The sequence below is a fragment of the Abramis brama genome, assembly GCF_963993115.1.
Source record: "Abramis brama genome assembly, chromosome: 1".
Lineage (NCBI taxonomy): Eukaryota > Metazoa > Chordata > Actinopteri > Cypriniformes > Leuciscidae > Abramis > Abramis brama.
This window is the reverse complement of record NC_139963.1, coordinates 65259817-65278885: the sequence shown is the minus strand read 5'-3', so window position 1 is coordinate 65278885 and position 19069 is coordinate 65259817. Positions and strand designations below refer to the sequence as shown.

At 38.7% G+C, this 19069-nt stretch overlaps 2 protein-coding genes across 2 annotated transcripts in view; both read right to left on the bottom strand.

Annotated features, from left to right (window-relative positions):
• Positions 1–19069, bottom strand: part of LOC311078607 (uncharacterized protein) — a 102415-nt gene that overhangs the window by 35999 nt on the left and 47347 nt on the right. The gene's annotated exons all lie outside the window — the stretch shown is intronic.
• LOC311078595 (uncharacterized protein) lies at positions 582–16183 on the bottom strand. Its single transcript, XM_084107515.1, has 4 exons — positions 16132–16183; positions 14572–14901; positions 7281–8478; positions 582–1925 (listed from the first exon to the last, which is right to left on the bottom strand). The coding sequence occupies exons 2-4, from the start codon at positions 14627–14629 to the stop codon at positions 1883–1885; spliced, it is 1299 nt and encodes a 432-aa protein (XP_083963641.1). The 5' UTR covers positions 14630–14901; positions 16132–16183; the 3' UTR covers positions 582–1882.

Below are 19069 nucleotides of genomic sequence, written 5' to 3'. Positions count from 1 at the left end.
GTTAACGCTTCTTCCTGTTACCTGACCCCTCAGACAGCGCGTCCACTCGCAAAGCAGACAGCCGCGCCTCTGCTACAGCGGGCGTTTTTCCACATTCGAATATTAATTTTCACCTTCTAAATTCTGTTTTTTAAAACTATTCGAATATATTTGAATTTAGAATTGACAGCCCTAATACTCATGGGAGTTATAGTGTCGTAGTGTCACACTTATTTCAGATGCCTTTTGAAAAGACAATTATTCAACCCGCCAAAGTGGCTAGTTGGAGTGACTATGTTACCCGCCACGAGCAAAATGCACCCGCATTTGGCGGGTTGGCGGGTGTTAATGTCAAGCCCTGATTACAAATTATCAATTCCGATTTTTTGCTCATTTGTGACATAGATCGGATGTGTTCTATGACCGCGTAAACAGGAAAAAAACAAATGCATTCATATTTTCAGGCCTCATTCATATGTGGAAATAAATCAGATATGTGCCAATGCGACTGTCATGTAAACGGATTTTCTGAGGCATTAGGCAACGTCTCCGCGGTTTAATGATGAGAGACACCCCGAATTTATTTATTTGATAAACATAAATAAAAATAAAGATGAATTTATTGACAAAGAGATACACAAGAGTAAAATATCACACTCACTAAATACTACTAAGGAAATTGACTAAACTACTAACAAAAAATGACTAACCTACTAAGAAAATTAAATCAATAATCAAACAGAAACTACAAACAACTACACAAATGGACGTTAACAATGAATGCCAAGTAGATGAGCAACGGATTGGACAAAGCAATGAATGAGTAATTAGAAGTCTATGGAGGAGTCAACTGTGGTCTTTCTAGATGCTGGTATGAGAAGCATTTGCTATGAATACAGATAATGTGTGTAATGTATCTATCTGCATATGATGACCCTAGATACAGTCTCTACACAAATAGCAATCTCATATAGCAACAACCTAATGCCCAGGCCTTTGGGAAGAGGTTTGGTTAGCTTATATTTACGTTCCACGTGGTCGGGTGATCAGTCCCTGTGATGGGCTACATCTTCCACTGGTATCTTTCCGTTCGCAGTGGGAGTAAACTGGATCGCTTTTCCAACAGTTGCAGAACCGCACTGAGTGCTGGATGTTCGCTGCTGGTCCATGTGTAATCCGGAGAACTGTAGGTCAGGCGGTGGTCGATCCGCAGGATCCTTTGCAGGCTAGAGGTTACAAAGGCAAGAGTCGTGCAGCTCAGGTGTTGAATGCTGAAGTCCTCAACAGAAGCGGTTGAGCTGCTTGAAGGTCCGTGCGGGTGAAGGTTTACTTGCAAGAGCATTCAGCAGAGGAACATATGGTTTCCATTAACATAGGAATGTATATCCCCTTATGCTGTGCTTGTATAAACACTACATTACAGTCTCTCCAGCACACACTCAAAGTCCCCCAAAGTCTCCCCCACATCTTCACAAAATACAATGAGTACAAATGATTATGAATGTATATAAAAAGTATAAAAGAGATACATAGTACTACTGATTATGAATATTAATAAAAAGTAATAATAATACTAAAAACAATATTAAATTGTGAAATTTATATCTTCAAGTTAATATCGTATTCATGTCTCTCTTAAAAGTGTTATGGCCTCTTCTTCAGCTTCTGAACTTCAAAGGTTATTTTCCAGTGTGTATTTTCTGGTGCTCTTTCAGTTCATCATCTGTAGTAAAGGACGTCAGCACTGAAACACACACTGCTGTGTCTTTTCTGCTGTAATATTACGAATTAATCTTCTCCTTTGTGTGAATCTTCAAGTGTTTCTTCAGGACTGATGCCCAAAGAAACTGTTTAGCGCACTGATCACAGTTAAATGGTCTTTCTTCAGAATGAGTAGACAGATTTATTGCCTTCTGTTTTTCCTTTCTTGTTCACGTCCATCAGGCCTAAAAGAAACATTAAATCATGTAAGATTTCAAATGAGAAACAAACATGAAATGATAAGTGAAGCTCAAAGTCAAGATCACTGATGATTTCAATAGTCATTTTTATCCCATAAAATCTGGTCAACAACTGCTGTGCACGATTATGATCTATTTTAATGTCATGAAGATGATTTGTGTTTTAAGTCACTAGTTTGGTCATGAAACTCTAGATGACGCAGACTTGACATGTGATCCGTAAGCAATCACATCGTTTTCCTACACGACACAAGCTGATTGGCCTCTAAGCTATGCAAAAGAAAAGAAAAATATCGACACCATTGGCAGATGGAAGAAACACGTGAAGGTGTGTGAAACTGTAGACCGTTGTGTAAAAGAAATGGCAATACTGCCTCTCATAAATAACATGAAGACTTCACAAAGCAAGTCTTACAATTAACAGCCTACACGAACACCCGTTTGATCGATCTGCAGTGTAAAACAAACTAAATCAAACAAAAATTACAACAGAAATGAAAATTAACACATATTTGCAAAAATGAAAAGTGAAATATATTCTGCAATAATATTGGCATGTTATGCAATTCATCCTCATAAATAATATGGTAAACAATGAAATAATGGTCAAAACTGATATTCTCGTCAATGTGTCCGTCTGGCGGAGCAGATATAGAAGCAATTAGATAGACAGATAGATAGATAATTAGGGAGATATATAGATAGATAGATGTATTAATTGTCCACTGGGGAAAGTTTTTTTCATAGTAAAAATTTCTTCATCAGCTACGGAATCATGGTATTCATGCATATGCCTTTAGTTTGTTTTATTTTTGATAAAATAACGTATGACGTATGTCTCAACCATTCAGAAAGCTGCAAGAAATTACATTTGCGCTGAACTATTTCCCATTTCTGCATAGATTATAACCGACATCTGTAGCTTGTCAGATGCAATTAAATGGATGGAAATAAAATGCCCCATCACAATGCTTAATGACACACAATGGCTGATCTTGCGCTCTTAGAAGATGTGGCAAATGGAAGGATACGGAGTGAACGCATCTTCAGACAGCAAGAAGACTTGCTGGCAAACAAGGACGAGTGGCTTATGAGCCGGTTCCGACTTCCTCAAGCCATCCTGTTGGACCTCTGCGGTCTTTTGGGCCCAGCGTTACAGAGGAGCACTCGGAGGAACCACGCCATGCCAGTCCCACTTCAAGTCCTAGCAACACTAGGATTCCTGGCGACTGGCACTTTTCAGAGGGAATTGGCTGATAGGTCAGGTATATCTCAGCCGACCCTTAGCCAGGTAATGCCAGACGTGTTAAAAGGCATAATAGCTTTGTCCCATGATTCCATAAAGTTTCCATACATGGCAGGTGAACAGGCAAACAAGAAAGCTCAATTCGCAGCTATGTACGGTTTCCCAAATGAAATGGTGCTATTGACTGCACTCATGTTGCCATAAGGGCACCGAATGTTAATGAAATTGCTTTCATTAATCAAAAGCATTTCCATTCAATCAATGTCCAAATTATTTGTGATGCAGATGTGTTGCTCACTAATGTAGTAGCTCAACCCATGACTCATTCATTTTAAGACACAGCAGTGTTGGATGCAGACTCGAGGCTGGTACTGTGCGTGATGGCTGGCTTCTAGGTACGTTTGATTAATAGACATTTCACATTTTACTGTACTTCAATGTCTTAACCCTTTCACTATCCTTGCAGGGGACAGTGGATATCCCCTCAAACAGGGGCTGCTTATGCCTTTCCTCAACCCACATAGTGCAGAGGAAAGGCACTACAACATGTGCCACAGCCAAGCTCACGCTATAGTGGAGCGCACCATCTGCCTGTTTAACCCTCTGAGGTCTGGGGTCTGAGCTGTTTTCTGGGCCCTGGAGGTGTTCTGACATGCTCTGACATTTGTGCTTATTTCTGTTACTCGTGACATTTTCATGGCTAAAGTCTGATTACACTGTATTCAGCACAAACTCTGCTACAATAATATATCAGCAGCATGTGTGTAAAAGTTTGTTGTTTTGAGATAATGACATTTATGCGTGGTTTGTGAAAATACAAAAAAAAATTCTCACTGAAATAAGGTCATGAAACCCATACTGATTATTTCTTCACAAGACTTTTGAAAATTGTATGACGTAGCCTAGAATATTTGCTGCAAAACTATGTGAAAAATCACCCTGACTGCTCATTCAGATAAGACAATATATTGATTTAAAAATGTTACGACGTGTTTTGTGTGAAAAAGCCTTATGCGGAAGCTCATTAATATGCAAGCTTTTCTCACCTGAGAAAGACAAAGACACTCCCCTAGCGGCCCTATTAGGAGCTATCAGGGCCCTATCATTCTGAGCAACCTTGCACAATACTGTAAATGAGGAGATTTAAAAAAGAATGGCTTTTAGATTGTTTGATTTATTTACAACACAACATAATCCAAAGATACACAACAAATGACAAAAAAGCATGTATTGAACACACTGATCCAAAGACAGAGACCTTTGTGCCATTCCTAAAAACATTGTACATACCTTTCATTTCCAAGGTGTTTGATTTTCACTTTACCATGTTCATAGACTCATGTGAATGTTGGATTTATTTACAACACAACATAATCCAAAGATACACAACAAATGACAAAAAAGCATGTATTGAACACACTGATCCAAAGACAGAGACCTTTGTGCCATTCCTAAAAACATTGTACATACCTTTCATTTCCAAGGTGTTTGATTTTCACTTTACCATGTTCATGTACAGAGACTCATGTGAATGTTGAAGTCAGCAGGAGTGGCATCTGGGCCCTGAAAAAAAAAAAAAGTGAACATGCTGATATCAAGAGAAACTATAGGCCTGCACGATTTTGGGAATACATTTTAGATTTTTCAGGTTAAAATTGCTTTTTAAAATTCACAGAATACACACACACACATAAATGTTTCCAACAATATATAATATAATGAACATTAGGTTTGCTGTGCCTTGTAGGCATAGGCTATGAGCAGTGCTGCATAAAATAATAATAACAATATAACCATAGCAGCCTATAAATCTTACAAAATATTTCAGTAACAACTAAGCTAGAGAAAAATATATTGATTATCATGTTACTTCAAATGTTTCCATTCGTTATAATGATATGAAATGAGATAATAGTAAAAACATGAAGCCGTTTGGTGCTTTTCAAATATGATACATTCAAACGTGATCACGCTCAAATATAAAACATTATGGTTACCATATACATATCTACATTTGAGCAGATATCCACAAACACAGTAACAGTAAACACGGGTCTAAATATTATAATATTCACCATATAGGCTAGCAACAGTTCAACTGCAATGTGAAATTTATGCAACAATAACAAACTAATATGTAAGAATTTCTTACCTTATTTCTTGTCTTCAAATCGCGTTCTTCTTCTGAGGTAATTTCAATGTAAGCTCACGGCGCTCGACGAAAAGCAGAGACTTGTGAAGTGTTTTGGTGTTTTGTTTCTGAGGTAATGAGCGCGATCGCGTTCCACGTGAAGATTTGCATGTGAATCTCTTTTGTGCGAGTGGGCGTGTTCAAATTAAAAATAATTAGGAAGCTTTTGAGAAGCTGGACATCTTGTTGGTTTTATACAAATTACTTAAAAAGAGAATATTTGTTTTCAGTTTGAATCCGATCATTTAAAAGTACACACTTAAATGTTTATAAAGGTATATGGCTCATAAATGTGTGACAAGTATTCGCTGAGTTTTGTTTCAGTTTATAGACGTGCTCAAGAAAAAAAAGTTCACCGCGACGGAGAGGCAGAACGCACACCCTGTTTATTTTCTTTATTTTACAAAAGCACAATGTTTTGATTTGATTGTAAGTGGACACATACAAAAGTAAAAATATCACAGATTCTTTTTTTATATTTCTTTTTTCTGTATGACCATAAATGACGGAGTAATTTAAGTTTATAGTGCTACAATGTGAAGAAAATCCGGCAAAACGCGCCGGCGCGTTTGTCGACCTCAGAGGGTTAAGGAAAGATGGCGCTGCCTCGACTGCACTGGAGGGAGGTTATTGTACACTCCTGAAAAGGTGTGCCAAATCGTGCTGGCATGTGCTGTGCTAATGTGGCACAGCTTAAAAACGTGCCTCTACCCCCTGACGCCGATTGCTGTGTTGGCCCCGACCCTGACCGCCATTCCCAGGCATTTGGGAACTCCTTGGCCACCTCGCTGATTTAATTAATGACTTCCGTCTGCATTTCGAGGACTGCATCGGTGAGGACACGTCCGCTGCTGGAGGCTTGAGAGCCGCATGGCTCGTGCCGTCCCCCTCCGCCTCAGTCACCACTCCACTTAATAGGGATTCTCCAATAATTGCCACCAGTCTCTCATCAAGAGGGGTCAGCTCCGGTGTCCCCTTTCCCCCACCCGCGGCAGACACAGTCTGGCGATGGAGCGCTAGACACTTTTTTGCCTCAACTTTGATGTCCGACCATTTCTTTTTTACTTCGGCCACGGTCCGAGGTTGTGAGGCTACAGCATTAACGGCATCTGCAACCTTTTGCCACTCAAGTGCCTTTTTGGCATTAGTAATGCCCACACTGTGCCCTCCAAACAACATTTTACTCCTCTTTTCCACCTCGCCAACGATAACTTCTACTTAACATTGAGTGAAGTTACGTTTCTTGGTTTTCCTCTCTGTGTTTGCCATGATATCACAATTAATGAATATTAACTTGTGGGCGTTTCACAGACTATTTATGGGCAACTATGGGCGTGCCATGAAGCCGGGGCACGGGAAAACTGCGTAGGATGTGTGCGCACGGTTTTAAAAATCTGAATATTTCTGTGCGTACACACATCCTATGTTTTATCCGTAACGCCAGTTCTGACGCAAATCCTACGCAAAGTTTTATAAATGAGGCCCCTGGTCATGACGTCACCCGCCCATGATGTTCACTCCTCGCCACTGGACTAATTTACACATGTGCTTCAGACACAATCACGCAGGGGCTTCCCAAAGCGGCATTGATGCATCACGAGTTACCTTGAAAGGGAACTAAGACCTGATGTGAGATTTAAACATAGCCACTGCTCACATCCATATTGATAAATGCCAATTTTTTGCATGGAAACAACTGTGCGTCCAATTTTCAGTTGTACGCTCGTTTTATAAATGAGGGCCACTGTGTAAAAACATATACCAATCGTGCCAATTTCTATGGACTAAATGCATAAGAAAAATAAAGTTCACAATGGTGAGCTACAGCAGGAAAAGCACACAAGCCAAACTAACTTCAAGATTTTAAACTTTGTTTCTCAGCACATAAAGATAAACTACTCACCGTGATCTCAGACTGAGGTGATGTGGTTTCTCCACTGCATGGATCTTCATGTGTCGCTTCAGGTTAGTTTTAACAGAGAAACTCTTTCCACACCGATCACACGTGTGCGGCTTCTCTCCAGTGTGGATCATCTCATGTGCTTTCAATGTTTTTAAATAATTGAATCTCTTGTCACAGTGTGAACACTTGTAAGGTTTTTCTCCAGTGTGGATCCTGTCATGTGTTTTCAGATGTGATGACTGACTGAATCTCTTGTCACAGTGTGAACACTTGTAAGGTTTTTCTCCAGTGTGAATTCTCTGGTGCTGTTTCAAACTGTTCGCTCTAGTAAAAGTCTTCTCACACTCAAAGCACATGTACTCTCTCACATCAGCATGTATTTTCTCATGTGCATGTAAATATAGCAGCAGTGAAAAACTCTTTCCACACACAGAACATGAATGCGGCTTCTCCTTCATATGAACTGTCAGGTGTTTCTTCAGGCTTAATGCACAGATAAATGTTTTTCCGCATTGATCACATGAGAACGGCTTCACTCCGGCGTGGATCCTCATGTGAATTTTAAGAGTATATTTATGTGGGAAACTCGTTCCGCATTGATCACATGTGAACGGCTTCTCTCCAGTGTGGATCCTCATGTGTTCTTTAAGTTGTCCTGATTGTGTGAAACCTTTCCCACATTGATCACATGTGAACGGCTTCTCTCCAGTGTGAATTCTCATGTGAATCGCACAACTGTCTCCACGTGTGAAACTCTTCCCACACTGATCGCAAGTGAATGGCTTCTCTCCAGTGTGGATCCTCATGTGTTCTTTAAGGTGTCCTGATTGTGTGAAACCTTTCCCACATTGATCGCATGTGAACGGCTTCTCTCCAGTGTGAATTCTCATGTGAGACTCAAGACTTTGTTTGTATGTGTAACTCTTTCCACACTGAGTGCAGGTGAAAGATTTCTTGTCTCTTCTTCTTTTTTGTTTTTTTCTCTTTGAGCGACTCAAAGGTTTTTCTCCAGGTTTGACATGACGTTCCTCCTCCACTTCACTCAGTTCTTCACTCTCCTCCTTCACTTCACTCAGTTCTTCACTCTCCTCCTCCACTTCACTCAGTTCTTCACTCTCCTCCTTCACTTCACTCAGTTCTTCTCTCTCCTCCTTCACTTCACTCAGTTCTTCACTCTCCTCGCTCTCTTCCATCAGGTCTGACATGAAAGAGAAAAAGCCATTTCATTTTCAGTGCATGAAAACAATTCAAAGAAAGATATGAAGTGAAAGGACATACATGTCAACCATGATGTAACAAAGTAGACAACTGCTATAAATATTACAATCATTTGTATGCCTTTTTATAAGGGTGTTTTCACACATGTCTTGTTTGGTTCAATATAATTGAACTCAAGTTCTTTCACCTCTTGGTGCGGATCTTTTGGGCAGGTGTGAATACAGCAATCGCACTTGGGTGCGGACCGAACAACCGTACCGAGACCCGGGTGAAGAGGTGGTCTCGGTCCAGATTCAAACGAACTCTGGTACGGTTGTTTAAGGTGTGAACATGATCCGACCAAATTGCAGAAAGCACTACGTCATTTTTGACTCGGTCAGATTTTTACTATGTAATTTGGGGTGATGAAATGCCTATACATTAGGGGTGCAACGGATCGCAGTTGATCCGTGATCCGTACGGACCAGCTGGCCCACGGTTCGGCGCGCATGTGATTCGCAGATTAACTGCTAAATTTAATCATCATTAAGTGAAAGTTTATAATTCGGTTGTGTTTTTTCTTGCCAATTTACACATTCAAACAATTTTAAATGCAGACGAAGAGGCGAAAATTGGGACTTGTGTGTTATTTTCACCCGCAGCGCATGGAGAGAGAGAGACCAAATTGATTCCTCTTTTGCATTTCCTTGCCCTTGAACGGACATAGGCACACAAAATTATGTTAAAAAACTTGTCTAAATGCCCGTCTCAGCAAATATTCTGTCTCTTATGTCATAAGTGGACAGGTGAGAAAGAAAACAGATGTTTGTCGTTTTTTTTTTCGGTCTGTGCATTCTGTCTTAAAGTGAAAGCAGACACCTAATATTCCTACTGTTGTCTGTGTTATTAATATTAATAAAACAACAAAATACAGCTTTAACAAAGATTAAACTATACTTAATTTCTGTACCTGAATACTACCGTTAGACTTTGTAGCTTTGTTTATTATCTTTGCTTGTAATTTGTGTATTTTTGTGTATATTCTTATTTTATTACGGACTGTTCACTTGGTTTTAATAATGTTTGAACTTTTTCAGATAGGCTAGTAATTTTTTCATGTGGTGTCGAAGAACTTCAAGTGAGCTTTAAATAATAAATGAAAAGCAAAGTTACATTAGCCTAAAAAGTTACATTCCCCCTAGGGGTGTCGCAATATACCGGTATTGACAATAATCGTGATATTCAAAGCATGAAATATCGACATCGTGTTAATTTAGAGTGTGACAATATACCGGTATTGGCGATAACCACAATGTTTAAAATGAATAGGACTCTTATGATAATATGACACTTAATAATCCAGCACCAGTACCTCGTTGACCTCTCAGGTGGCAGTATTGCACCCGCTGACACCTATCAAACAAGAAGAAGATACAGCGAGCGCCCGCGCCGCAATTCTGAGAAGAACCATGTTGGCTGAGCGAGAGAGTGAAACACTCTGTCCACACCCGAAGAAAGTAAGCTCGCCAGTTTGGGAGTTTTTTGGTTTCAAAGAAAACGCCACTTTAGACAGCCCAATCTGCAGAATCTGTCGGGCTACAGTCAGTGCGAAGGGGGGGAAACACCACCAACCTTTTTACCCATCTCTGTGTCCATCACCCTGCGGATTTTACCATTTCACAGAGAGTAAGTTGTGATTATTTTACTAGTCATAGAATGGGAAATGTGAAATTAACCTGTTAACAGCGGGTTTCTATGTTCATATATTTAAATAAATGGTGATTATTAAGAAGCCTACCTCGTTTTCTTTACTCGTCTTTTGTATGTTGTATTTGCACGTGATTTTTATTTTTTTTTGCGCTGGTGCAATGATAGGTTTAAGAGCTTAAAATATGGGTAACATTACGCAAGTTAACAGGTTAAAGTATCAGTGTTGATGTTAATATTCATTCATCATACTGTTGAACTTGACAGTATTTTCTGTTTTTTTTTTTTATTTCAAAGGGAGCTTCAAAGAAGACAGAGAAAGCCAGAGACAGAGTCTTAGGTCAGCTGACGATTTTTGAGTCTGTGGAAAGAAAAAGAAAAAGCAGACATGGCTAGTGCATGTGAGGACACGGCCATCACAGCAATGGAGTCACTAGCCTACTTCATTGCAAAGGACATGATGCCCTTTAGAATGGTAGAGAGGCCAGGATTTAATGCACTGATGAAAACAGTTGCTCCAAAATACAAAATCCCAAGAAGACAACATTTTTCTGAAAAAGAAATTAAAAGATGACATTGCCAACTCTTTGGCTGAAGCAAAACACTTTGCATTTAAAACTGATCTCTGGACCAGTAATACTGGACACCCCTATGGGCTTATAAAACGGTTAGTTCCAATCCTTGATTCTGATTGGTCAATAGCTGTGCTTTATTCACGATAAAACACGGCTATGACCGCTTCACCCAATGGTTCTATGCATCACTACAACACCCCTAGCAACCACTCTTAGCAACTTAAACACATGTGCGATCTCATTGATATTGTTCACTGAAGCTATAGTGGAGTATTGTGAGAGATCGAGAAAGCGAGTGTAAAGTTACCTGCATTCACAGTAGACATTGCATTTTCCTTCAGGTCAGTCCTATATTCATAATAAAATATTCCGTTTGAATGTTAAACATTAAAGAGATGTTCAAAAACCTAATTAAAGAGTGGGGAATTTAACAGTCAGCAGTGGTGTGTGTCACTACTGACAATGGCACAAATATGAAGGTGGCATTTAAATCCCTCCTCCCATCGAACTGGCTCAGCTGCTTTGGACATAATTTAAATCTTGCACTTGGAAAGGCCCTGAAGATTGACCAAGTGGATGCTGCGGTGAGGGCTTGCAGGAGTGTCGTCCAAGGATTTAACCACTCATGGAAGAGAAGGAGAGAGCTGGCAAAAAAGCAAGCAGAACTTAATCTTCCTCCACATACCTTGATCCAAGATGTTGTGACTAGATGGGGGTCTAGGCTACATATGCCATGATTTCTAGGTGTACTCTTCAGCCGTGCTATACAACAATAACCCTGTCATAAGCTGCCTCTTTGGCTAGGCTTTATTAATCAATCAAATCTCATAGTGATTATACTTATATCAAAAGAATGCTCACCCTCTTGTCGTTTCCTCCAGTTAGGATCTTCCTGATCCAGATAGAAGAATGTGACACGTACCCAAGAATCCAAGGTCCAGTCAGATGATTATAATAAATGTTTAACAATATTTATTAAAAGAATCAAATGAAAAGAATACTTGTTACAGATTATAAAATGAGTACTAACTAACAGAAAGATACTAGCTAGGCTTAAAGCTTCTTGCATCTGATAACTGCTGGCTGTATCAGACTGGAGATTGCAAGGAAGAGCAAAGAGTCCTGTCCTGGGGACTCATTTATAAAACTGCGTAGGAACCTTACTAAAAGTGTACGTACGCACAAAAGCCAAAAATGACGTACGCAAAAAAATATTCAGACTTATAAAACCGTGCGTACGCCAGAACCTGCGCAGAATTCACTTTATAAATCCCAGTCAGCGGAAGATTGTGCGTACATGCGTCTCCACCCGAAATAACCATATATGAAGCTTACAACGCCTAGTTTTACTATGCAGATCCTCATCTACATATCATTTGCATATGATTATTCATCCACGTGATAACTTAAACGTTATCACGTGGATGAATAATCATATGCAAATTATATAAACGGTACAAGAAACATTACATTAATACAAACCAAGTAGTTGTCTATCCTTGCCTTGTTTTTGAATAGCCTACATAAATCAAATAGTGTAAAATACATTTCAGAGAAAGTTTTTCTCAATCTTTTCCACTTGCCGAATTGTATTTTTACTTGATTTATATTTTTAATGGAAACAGATAGGCCTTGGGCATTATTTGCACGAAACTATTTTCTCAGACAATCTGGTATTATCATGATAAGCAATTATCTCTGTGGTTAAAACATTAAAGCACGCCACAGGAAAAGTGTTCAAAAACAATCGCATCCACAACAAATATTTCTAATGATTGAATTTAAAAAAATGTTGTAACTTCAGTAATGATTTCATGTTTAAGTGTTTAACTCCATTAATTTGAATGGCATATTTAATATAAATGTTTATATCAGAAGTATTTTATTTATTTAAACTGTTATTTGCGTCAGTTTCACTAAACGGCTCAACACGCTCGCTGCCGCTGACATTTAAGAAGGAATGGATATTTGCTTCAAGTGACAGGCTTGGTGATTGAAATTGTATTTATATAATCTTTCTGTATATGTTTAATTTTCTTTAGATTTTCTGTATAAAAGTGACCAAAAATACATTTAACTCCAGCTCACCATCGGTGTCGCCAAAGTGCTCCATCTCCAAAACGTTTGTACGCATGGGTCAGAGTTTGCGTGCAGGTGCACAATTGCTGTTTCTAGCAAGAGTAGTCCTGCTATTTCTGTGCAAGCATGACTATGTCTAGCCAGTGGCTTGTTCTCTAGCAAGCAACTGAAGATACAAAAGTTCCTTTGTATTTGTGGATAATGACTCTTGTCACGGCTCTCTCATGTGGTCTGAGAGATGCAGAGATGAACAACAACCTCTTTATTCAGCAGAACACTTTTAGATGGTTAGATTCTTTATCAACCAAGATAGTTCGTTGGCTGCATCCTTAGTTACAGATTTCTTATTATGACCCTTTCTGCGTTGACGTCGAGTTGGAGGTGAAGATGAAGCGAAGGAAGTGCCACTCTCAGGTGGGCCTCCCTCAACACCCCAAACAATATTTAATCTAAATTTTTATACCAGAAGTAAAACATAGTTTAAATCATTATTTTATTTAAACCATTTGCGTCAGTTTCACTAAACGGCCCAACGCGCTCGCTGGCGCAGATATTTAAGATGGATATTTGCTTCAAGTGACAGGCTTGGTGAGTGAAATTATATTTGTATTATCTTTCTGTGTTTAATTTTCTTTAGATTTTCTGTCTAAAAGTGACCAAAAAGACATTTAATTCCAGCTCACCATCGGTGTCGCCAAACCGTGCAGGTGCACAAATTTTCCCGTCAAGTTTGTTTTTATAAATCACAACTCAAGCGTTGGAAGTGGCGTACGCCTCTTTCAGGGCCTGTTTTGTGTGTACGCAAAGGTTATAAATGAGGCCCCAGAGCACCTCCGCCTGCAAAGTCGCATTCGAGCCAAACGTTGATCGAATGTCGCTCGATTTTGCTGCGGTAACGTTAGCTGCTCCACAAACGTTGGTGACAGCATCAGTTGTCGTCGCAACGTTACTACTTGTAGATTTGTCGGTCACGCCAAAGTAACTAGACATAGTTGTTTGCTGTCTTACTCTTACCGCCGATTTGTGGCCGTCACACTGCATATGGGATTTTACGATGCTAATTCCCATTGTCCCCAACTTAAATGCTTTTCTGCAAACACCGCAAAATCCTTCATCATTTTTACCACTAACGGGCTGCAGCCATGTCTTGAAATTTTCGTTTTCCAGCCACTTCAGTTGGAATTTGCACTTTCCTTTTTTTCCTCAGACCTGTCGTCCACCGCTATACAAAATGCCCTCCGTATCACTGCAATTTTGCTCCGGCCGAAACCAATTACAAACTGGTTCCGTGTGTGTATCACACTAACGTACATTTTGCGACAGCAAATAAAATAATTAATTATGAAGGCTATATTCAAAGAAATTGATATAAAATTCTCTTCAAACTATAAAAAAATTGAATGCCTGTAGGAATCAAATTTAATGGTTTTTGCCTTTTAAGGGCCTTAATTTTCGCAAAATCCATTTAAGGACTTAAAATGCTTTTTAATGCCCCGCAGAAACCCTGATATATAAAATAAATGTAAAATAAAACTGTTTAAATATTTAAACTTAGTTTGACCTGATGTTGACAATCAATATGAAACATCCTTTTAATGACCATTTGTTAAAAAAACAGAAACTTTTGCAGCTATTTCACAGTTTAACTGTTTATCTAAATGTGCTGAAGTGCTTGAATGTTTCTAACATGAATGTTCTTCCACATCATGAATGAATGAAGAATAAACACCAACCTCTTTGTTCTTCAGGATCTTCAGTGTGTTTCATTCTGCAGGGTTCTGGATCACTCATGTTCTCACTGTCCTCTTTAATAAACTCAGTCTGTGCAGATTTCAGCTCTTCCTGATGCTCTGATGCTCGTCTTCACTTGTAGCTTCTTCTTTTTCTTTTTCTTGTTTAATGGTGATTAACTTCACTCGTAGCTGTATTTACAGCATTTATTGGAGAATTGCTGTGGGAGGAGCTTCACTGATGATGTAATTGCTGTGGGAGGAGCTTCATTGATGATGTGACTGCTGTAGGAGGAGCTTCACTGATGATGAATTGTAGTGTGAGGAGTTGATCTGCCAAAATCAAAAATATATAAGTTACAGAGTTTGTTTTATGCTTATGGACTACAGAATATAATAATGTCAATTTTCCCAAATGTAAATAATGGTAAGAAAAACAGTTGAAAGCATAAACACTGTGGTGGCAAACAATTTTCTATCACTGAATAAGAGACAATCATGCATCAAATGACCACGAGAGGAGGGCATCCTTCCTTCATTATTGTCCTGACTCCCCCAAAGTTATTTTTCTAGGCTAAATGAAGATATGTCTCAGTTATAACTTACGCATTGTTACATAATTTATCATACATGCATAAGGGTTAATACCAGTTCACTGTTATATCCATGTAGCAGAGAATCATGGGACTTCACATTCAATCCCGTGCATTTTATTACCATCATGTTTTCTAAGTTTCTTTGAATATAAGAAAATTCAAACACATATAACATCAGTCTGTTGACACCAATGAAGTGAGTTTTAAGTGTCAATTTACAGGAGATCTGGAGACATCAGCATAATAAATGAGGTGAAAACAGGAACTACTGTCATGAAATAAAGAGTGTTTTCAGCAGATCTGTTCATATTGATGAGCCTCAGACTATCAACACTCATTCAACAAGCCATTCAGGATCATCAGCAGATCATCTCACTTTATTCTGAGTGTTTGCTGTTAGAAACACATTATTTGAGTCAGGATGTATAAATAATGTAACAGATTTGTATGTACAGAAACTGACAATGATCATAATACTCTTAAAAATAAAAGAAAATGTAACGTTTCCAGTGTCAAACTGTATTAATATTTATCTATATTCACATGGATGTATAGATTTGAGATTTCCCTCGTTCGTTACTCATACAGTAATAATCTGCCAAAGATAAATGTCGACAAAGAAATAAAGGTAAACATGAAAATGGCAACAGCAACACTTGGGATTGATTCCTATCAATTCCCCTCACAGATCTCAAACTTTAACTCTTGACTTGACATTCAGTAACAGTTCTCACACAAACATCGAGACAATCACACAAACTAACACAAAATCGCTCAGGTCTGAATGAACTCAACATATTCTCCTCATGCTCGCTGCTGCTGCTGCACTAAATGTTTATTTTAGAAGGAATAAGCCAGAAAAGACGCACAAGTATCGCTGTGATCGATGAAAACAATACAGAAATGAGTCTATCGCTTAACCAAACTGTATAAAGTGTGTGTAATGGTTGTATAATATGAGAAATACCGTGAACTGCTCTCCTCTCCTCAGAAGACTCGACGCTGAAATTTTTCTCAATGAGGGTCATTGAGGGAAGAGAGACGGCGCGAGCGAGCGGTGACGTCATCGGCCGCCAACGCACGCGCGGGACACCCCCGCAGCCAATCAGGGCCACGCAGATTCAGCTTTACTAGTAGCCTTCCATTATTATTATTTTAGTACTGAAGTGACTCCAGTTACTAAAGGTGAAAGGAACTTTTTAAAGTGAAGCACAAAATAGTCAGAATAAGCAGAGGAGGATCACCTCCATCCAGTCTGAAAAGTGTTTTGGCCTGTAAAGTCCGGCTCAGTATATTCTGTAGCGTCCTAAGACAAATAGTAAAGGCATGTTGGTAGATTAGCACCTGTAGAATTTCCTTTTGTTGAAAACCCAGATAAAAGTAGAAAACTACTATTATGTTTAGATCAGAGTTTCTGCTAGAAAAAATGGTGCCGGTCAAAGTGACTGGCAGAGGTTTCGTTTTCCGGACATTTTGATGAAATGCCGGTCAAATATCGCCTCTTAATTAGTCAAGTTGAGGAAAACTGGAGGCAGGCTATGTAACTTAAAAAATGACATAATCAGGCCATATAGACTGCAACATGTTTATTAGCCTAACGCCCATTTCACACATACTCCGTGTACAGTGCGTGTGCGGTGCGTGTTGCAGTGCGTATGCAGTGTAGGAGCAGCACGCGCAATAGTGCTTTCACATATGCTGCGTTTGCAGTGCGTAACTGATCCGCTGCTGTAGGCTATACCACAAATACATACTCACAATTTGTATTTCAAATCAAGAAGTTATCAGCAACTTTTATTTAAAAAAAGTTTTTTTGTCAGCGTTGCGATTCTCTTTGTACACATATACTCTTTAATAGATGTATTCACGTTTAAACACAATTTAAACAAAATATTATTAAATGCATTACTTCTATATAATTATATATTAAGTTGTACTTATATTAAAGTTGTAGGCTACTTATATTAAAATCGCATAGCCTACATTTTAAATTAAAACTTAAAATTTACAAAAACAGCCAACTCATACCCTTTCCTTGCATAATTTAAATCTTTATATAATAGTTATTGCATGTCACAAAGAACTTGTTTTTCCACCTCCACGAATGAGACGAGTGTTGTTCATTATGTCGCCTTGTTGAAGTAAATTATATTTTCCATTGATTTACCCCGGTCTTAACGTCTCAGCATTGCGATTCTCTTTGTACATACACTCTAACGTATGCACGTTTAAACACAATTTAAACAACGGCAGCCTATTATTCAATGCATAGCCTACTTCTTCTTATATTAAGTTGCTCAAGCAAGTGATAAAATTTAACCATGTAGCCTACATATTAAATCGCAAACATTTTAAATAAAAACTTAAAATTGACAAAAACAGCCCACTCGCATGCCTTTTCTTTAAATTTTAATAAAATAAATCTTGCATGTCACAAAGAACTTGTTTTTTTTTTTTTACCTCCACGAATGAGACAAGTGTTGTTTATGTCGCCTTGTTGAGGTAAATTGTAGCTTTCCTTGCTTTACCCCGGTCTTGTGAAAAAAGTAGTATTTAATTAAATACATTTATGGTGAGATTACTACATTTTATTTCATTAATCGCATTTATGGTGAAATTTCTACATTTTCAGGTCAATCTGTGTTCATTTTGACCACGAAACATGCGCTGTCCCTTTAATTCAGCGTTTGCAGCACAGCAGAAATAGACTCGGTGCGGAAACGATCTCTGCACTACTGTATACGCACCACAACTGGAACGGATCGACGGACTGCAACCGCATGCAGTGTGAAAGCTCTAACCTGTTAACATGGGTACGGAAAAAAATACGCACCGCATACGCACTGCAAACGGAGTATGTGTGAAACGGGCGTAACTTTCAAATAGACAAAGAAAAAAACACGAACGTCCGATTGGCGTCAATCAACGCCAATTGTTTTTACTATGGTTTCACATTCATAGTTTAACAAACCAATCCCCCTTCCCCACATAAACTATCTGAAGCCTATTGTTTTTACTCAAGCGAACTTCCCAGTGTCTCTCCACAACTTGCAGTGCGCATAAGCCGCGTAACCTTGTTCTCCGCAAGGCGACTTCGCTGCTTCGTCTTGATCCGATTCTGCAGCGAGAACCCCCTCTCTGCAGGAACACTCGAGACCCATTTTCTACTATGGTTTTGTACGTTTCTTCATTCGGATCTATTTGCGATCCATTCCATTCTAAACAAACAACGCAGTTTATATACTTCGTCCTTGTTTCATTATTCATTAAGATAATAATTAATAAATGCACGCATAATTATCAGTGAACTTGATAAACGTTGCAGATATGTTTTGCTATGCATGCACAAACAAATGCCTTTCAACTTAGGCTATGTGTGCAAAATTCAGAATAAAATGAATGTGCCGCAATTTGTACAAATAGAGTCTAGGTCTACTATACGTGTTGTAGCCATTAGATAAGCTCATTTAGTTTAATATTTGTTAAAATATTATAATGTTATTTTTTAATTTATGTGGATTATGAAAAGTGAACCGCACGAGTAGGATAGTATGCGCAATATCGAGAGACATGTAGCGGGTCAGACATGATCTTGACCACACTGTTAACCCTTGCTGTAAAAAAAGGCCTAATTCAGACAGTATCATACCATTTTCCATTAAAACAGTAATATACCGTAGAAAACAAAAATAGCCTACAGGAATATACTGTGAATTAACATTGCTCAAAATCGACACTCAGAGGCTGTTTTCACAATCACACCCTATACCCTCATCCACTATTCCCTACATTAGTTCACTAATATAGTCCACTTGACAGAGTGAATGTAAAGAAGTGAGTGAATTGAGACACTGATGAACACATGATAAGCAGAATCACTGAAGGACAGAGAAACAAGAACAGAA

Bases quoted from the DNA above. Each gene is read 5' to 3' on its own strand.
- LOC311078595 (XM_084107515.1), bottom strand. From the start codon at position 14,629: ATGAGTGATCCAGAACCCTGCAGAATGAAACACACTGAAGATCCTGAA. The intron at 8,479-14,571 runs GTTGGTGTTTAT...CTTTCATGTCAG, and splicing joins AGATCCTGAAGAACAAAGAG to ACCTGATGGAAGAGAGCGAG. The intron at 1,926-7,280 runs GTGAGTAGTTTA...TGTTTCTTTTAG, and splicing joins CACCTCAGTCTGAGATCACG to GCCTGATGGACGTGAACAAG.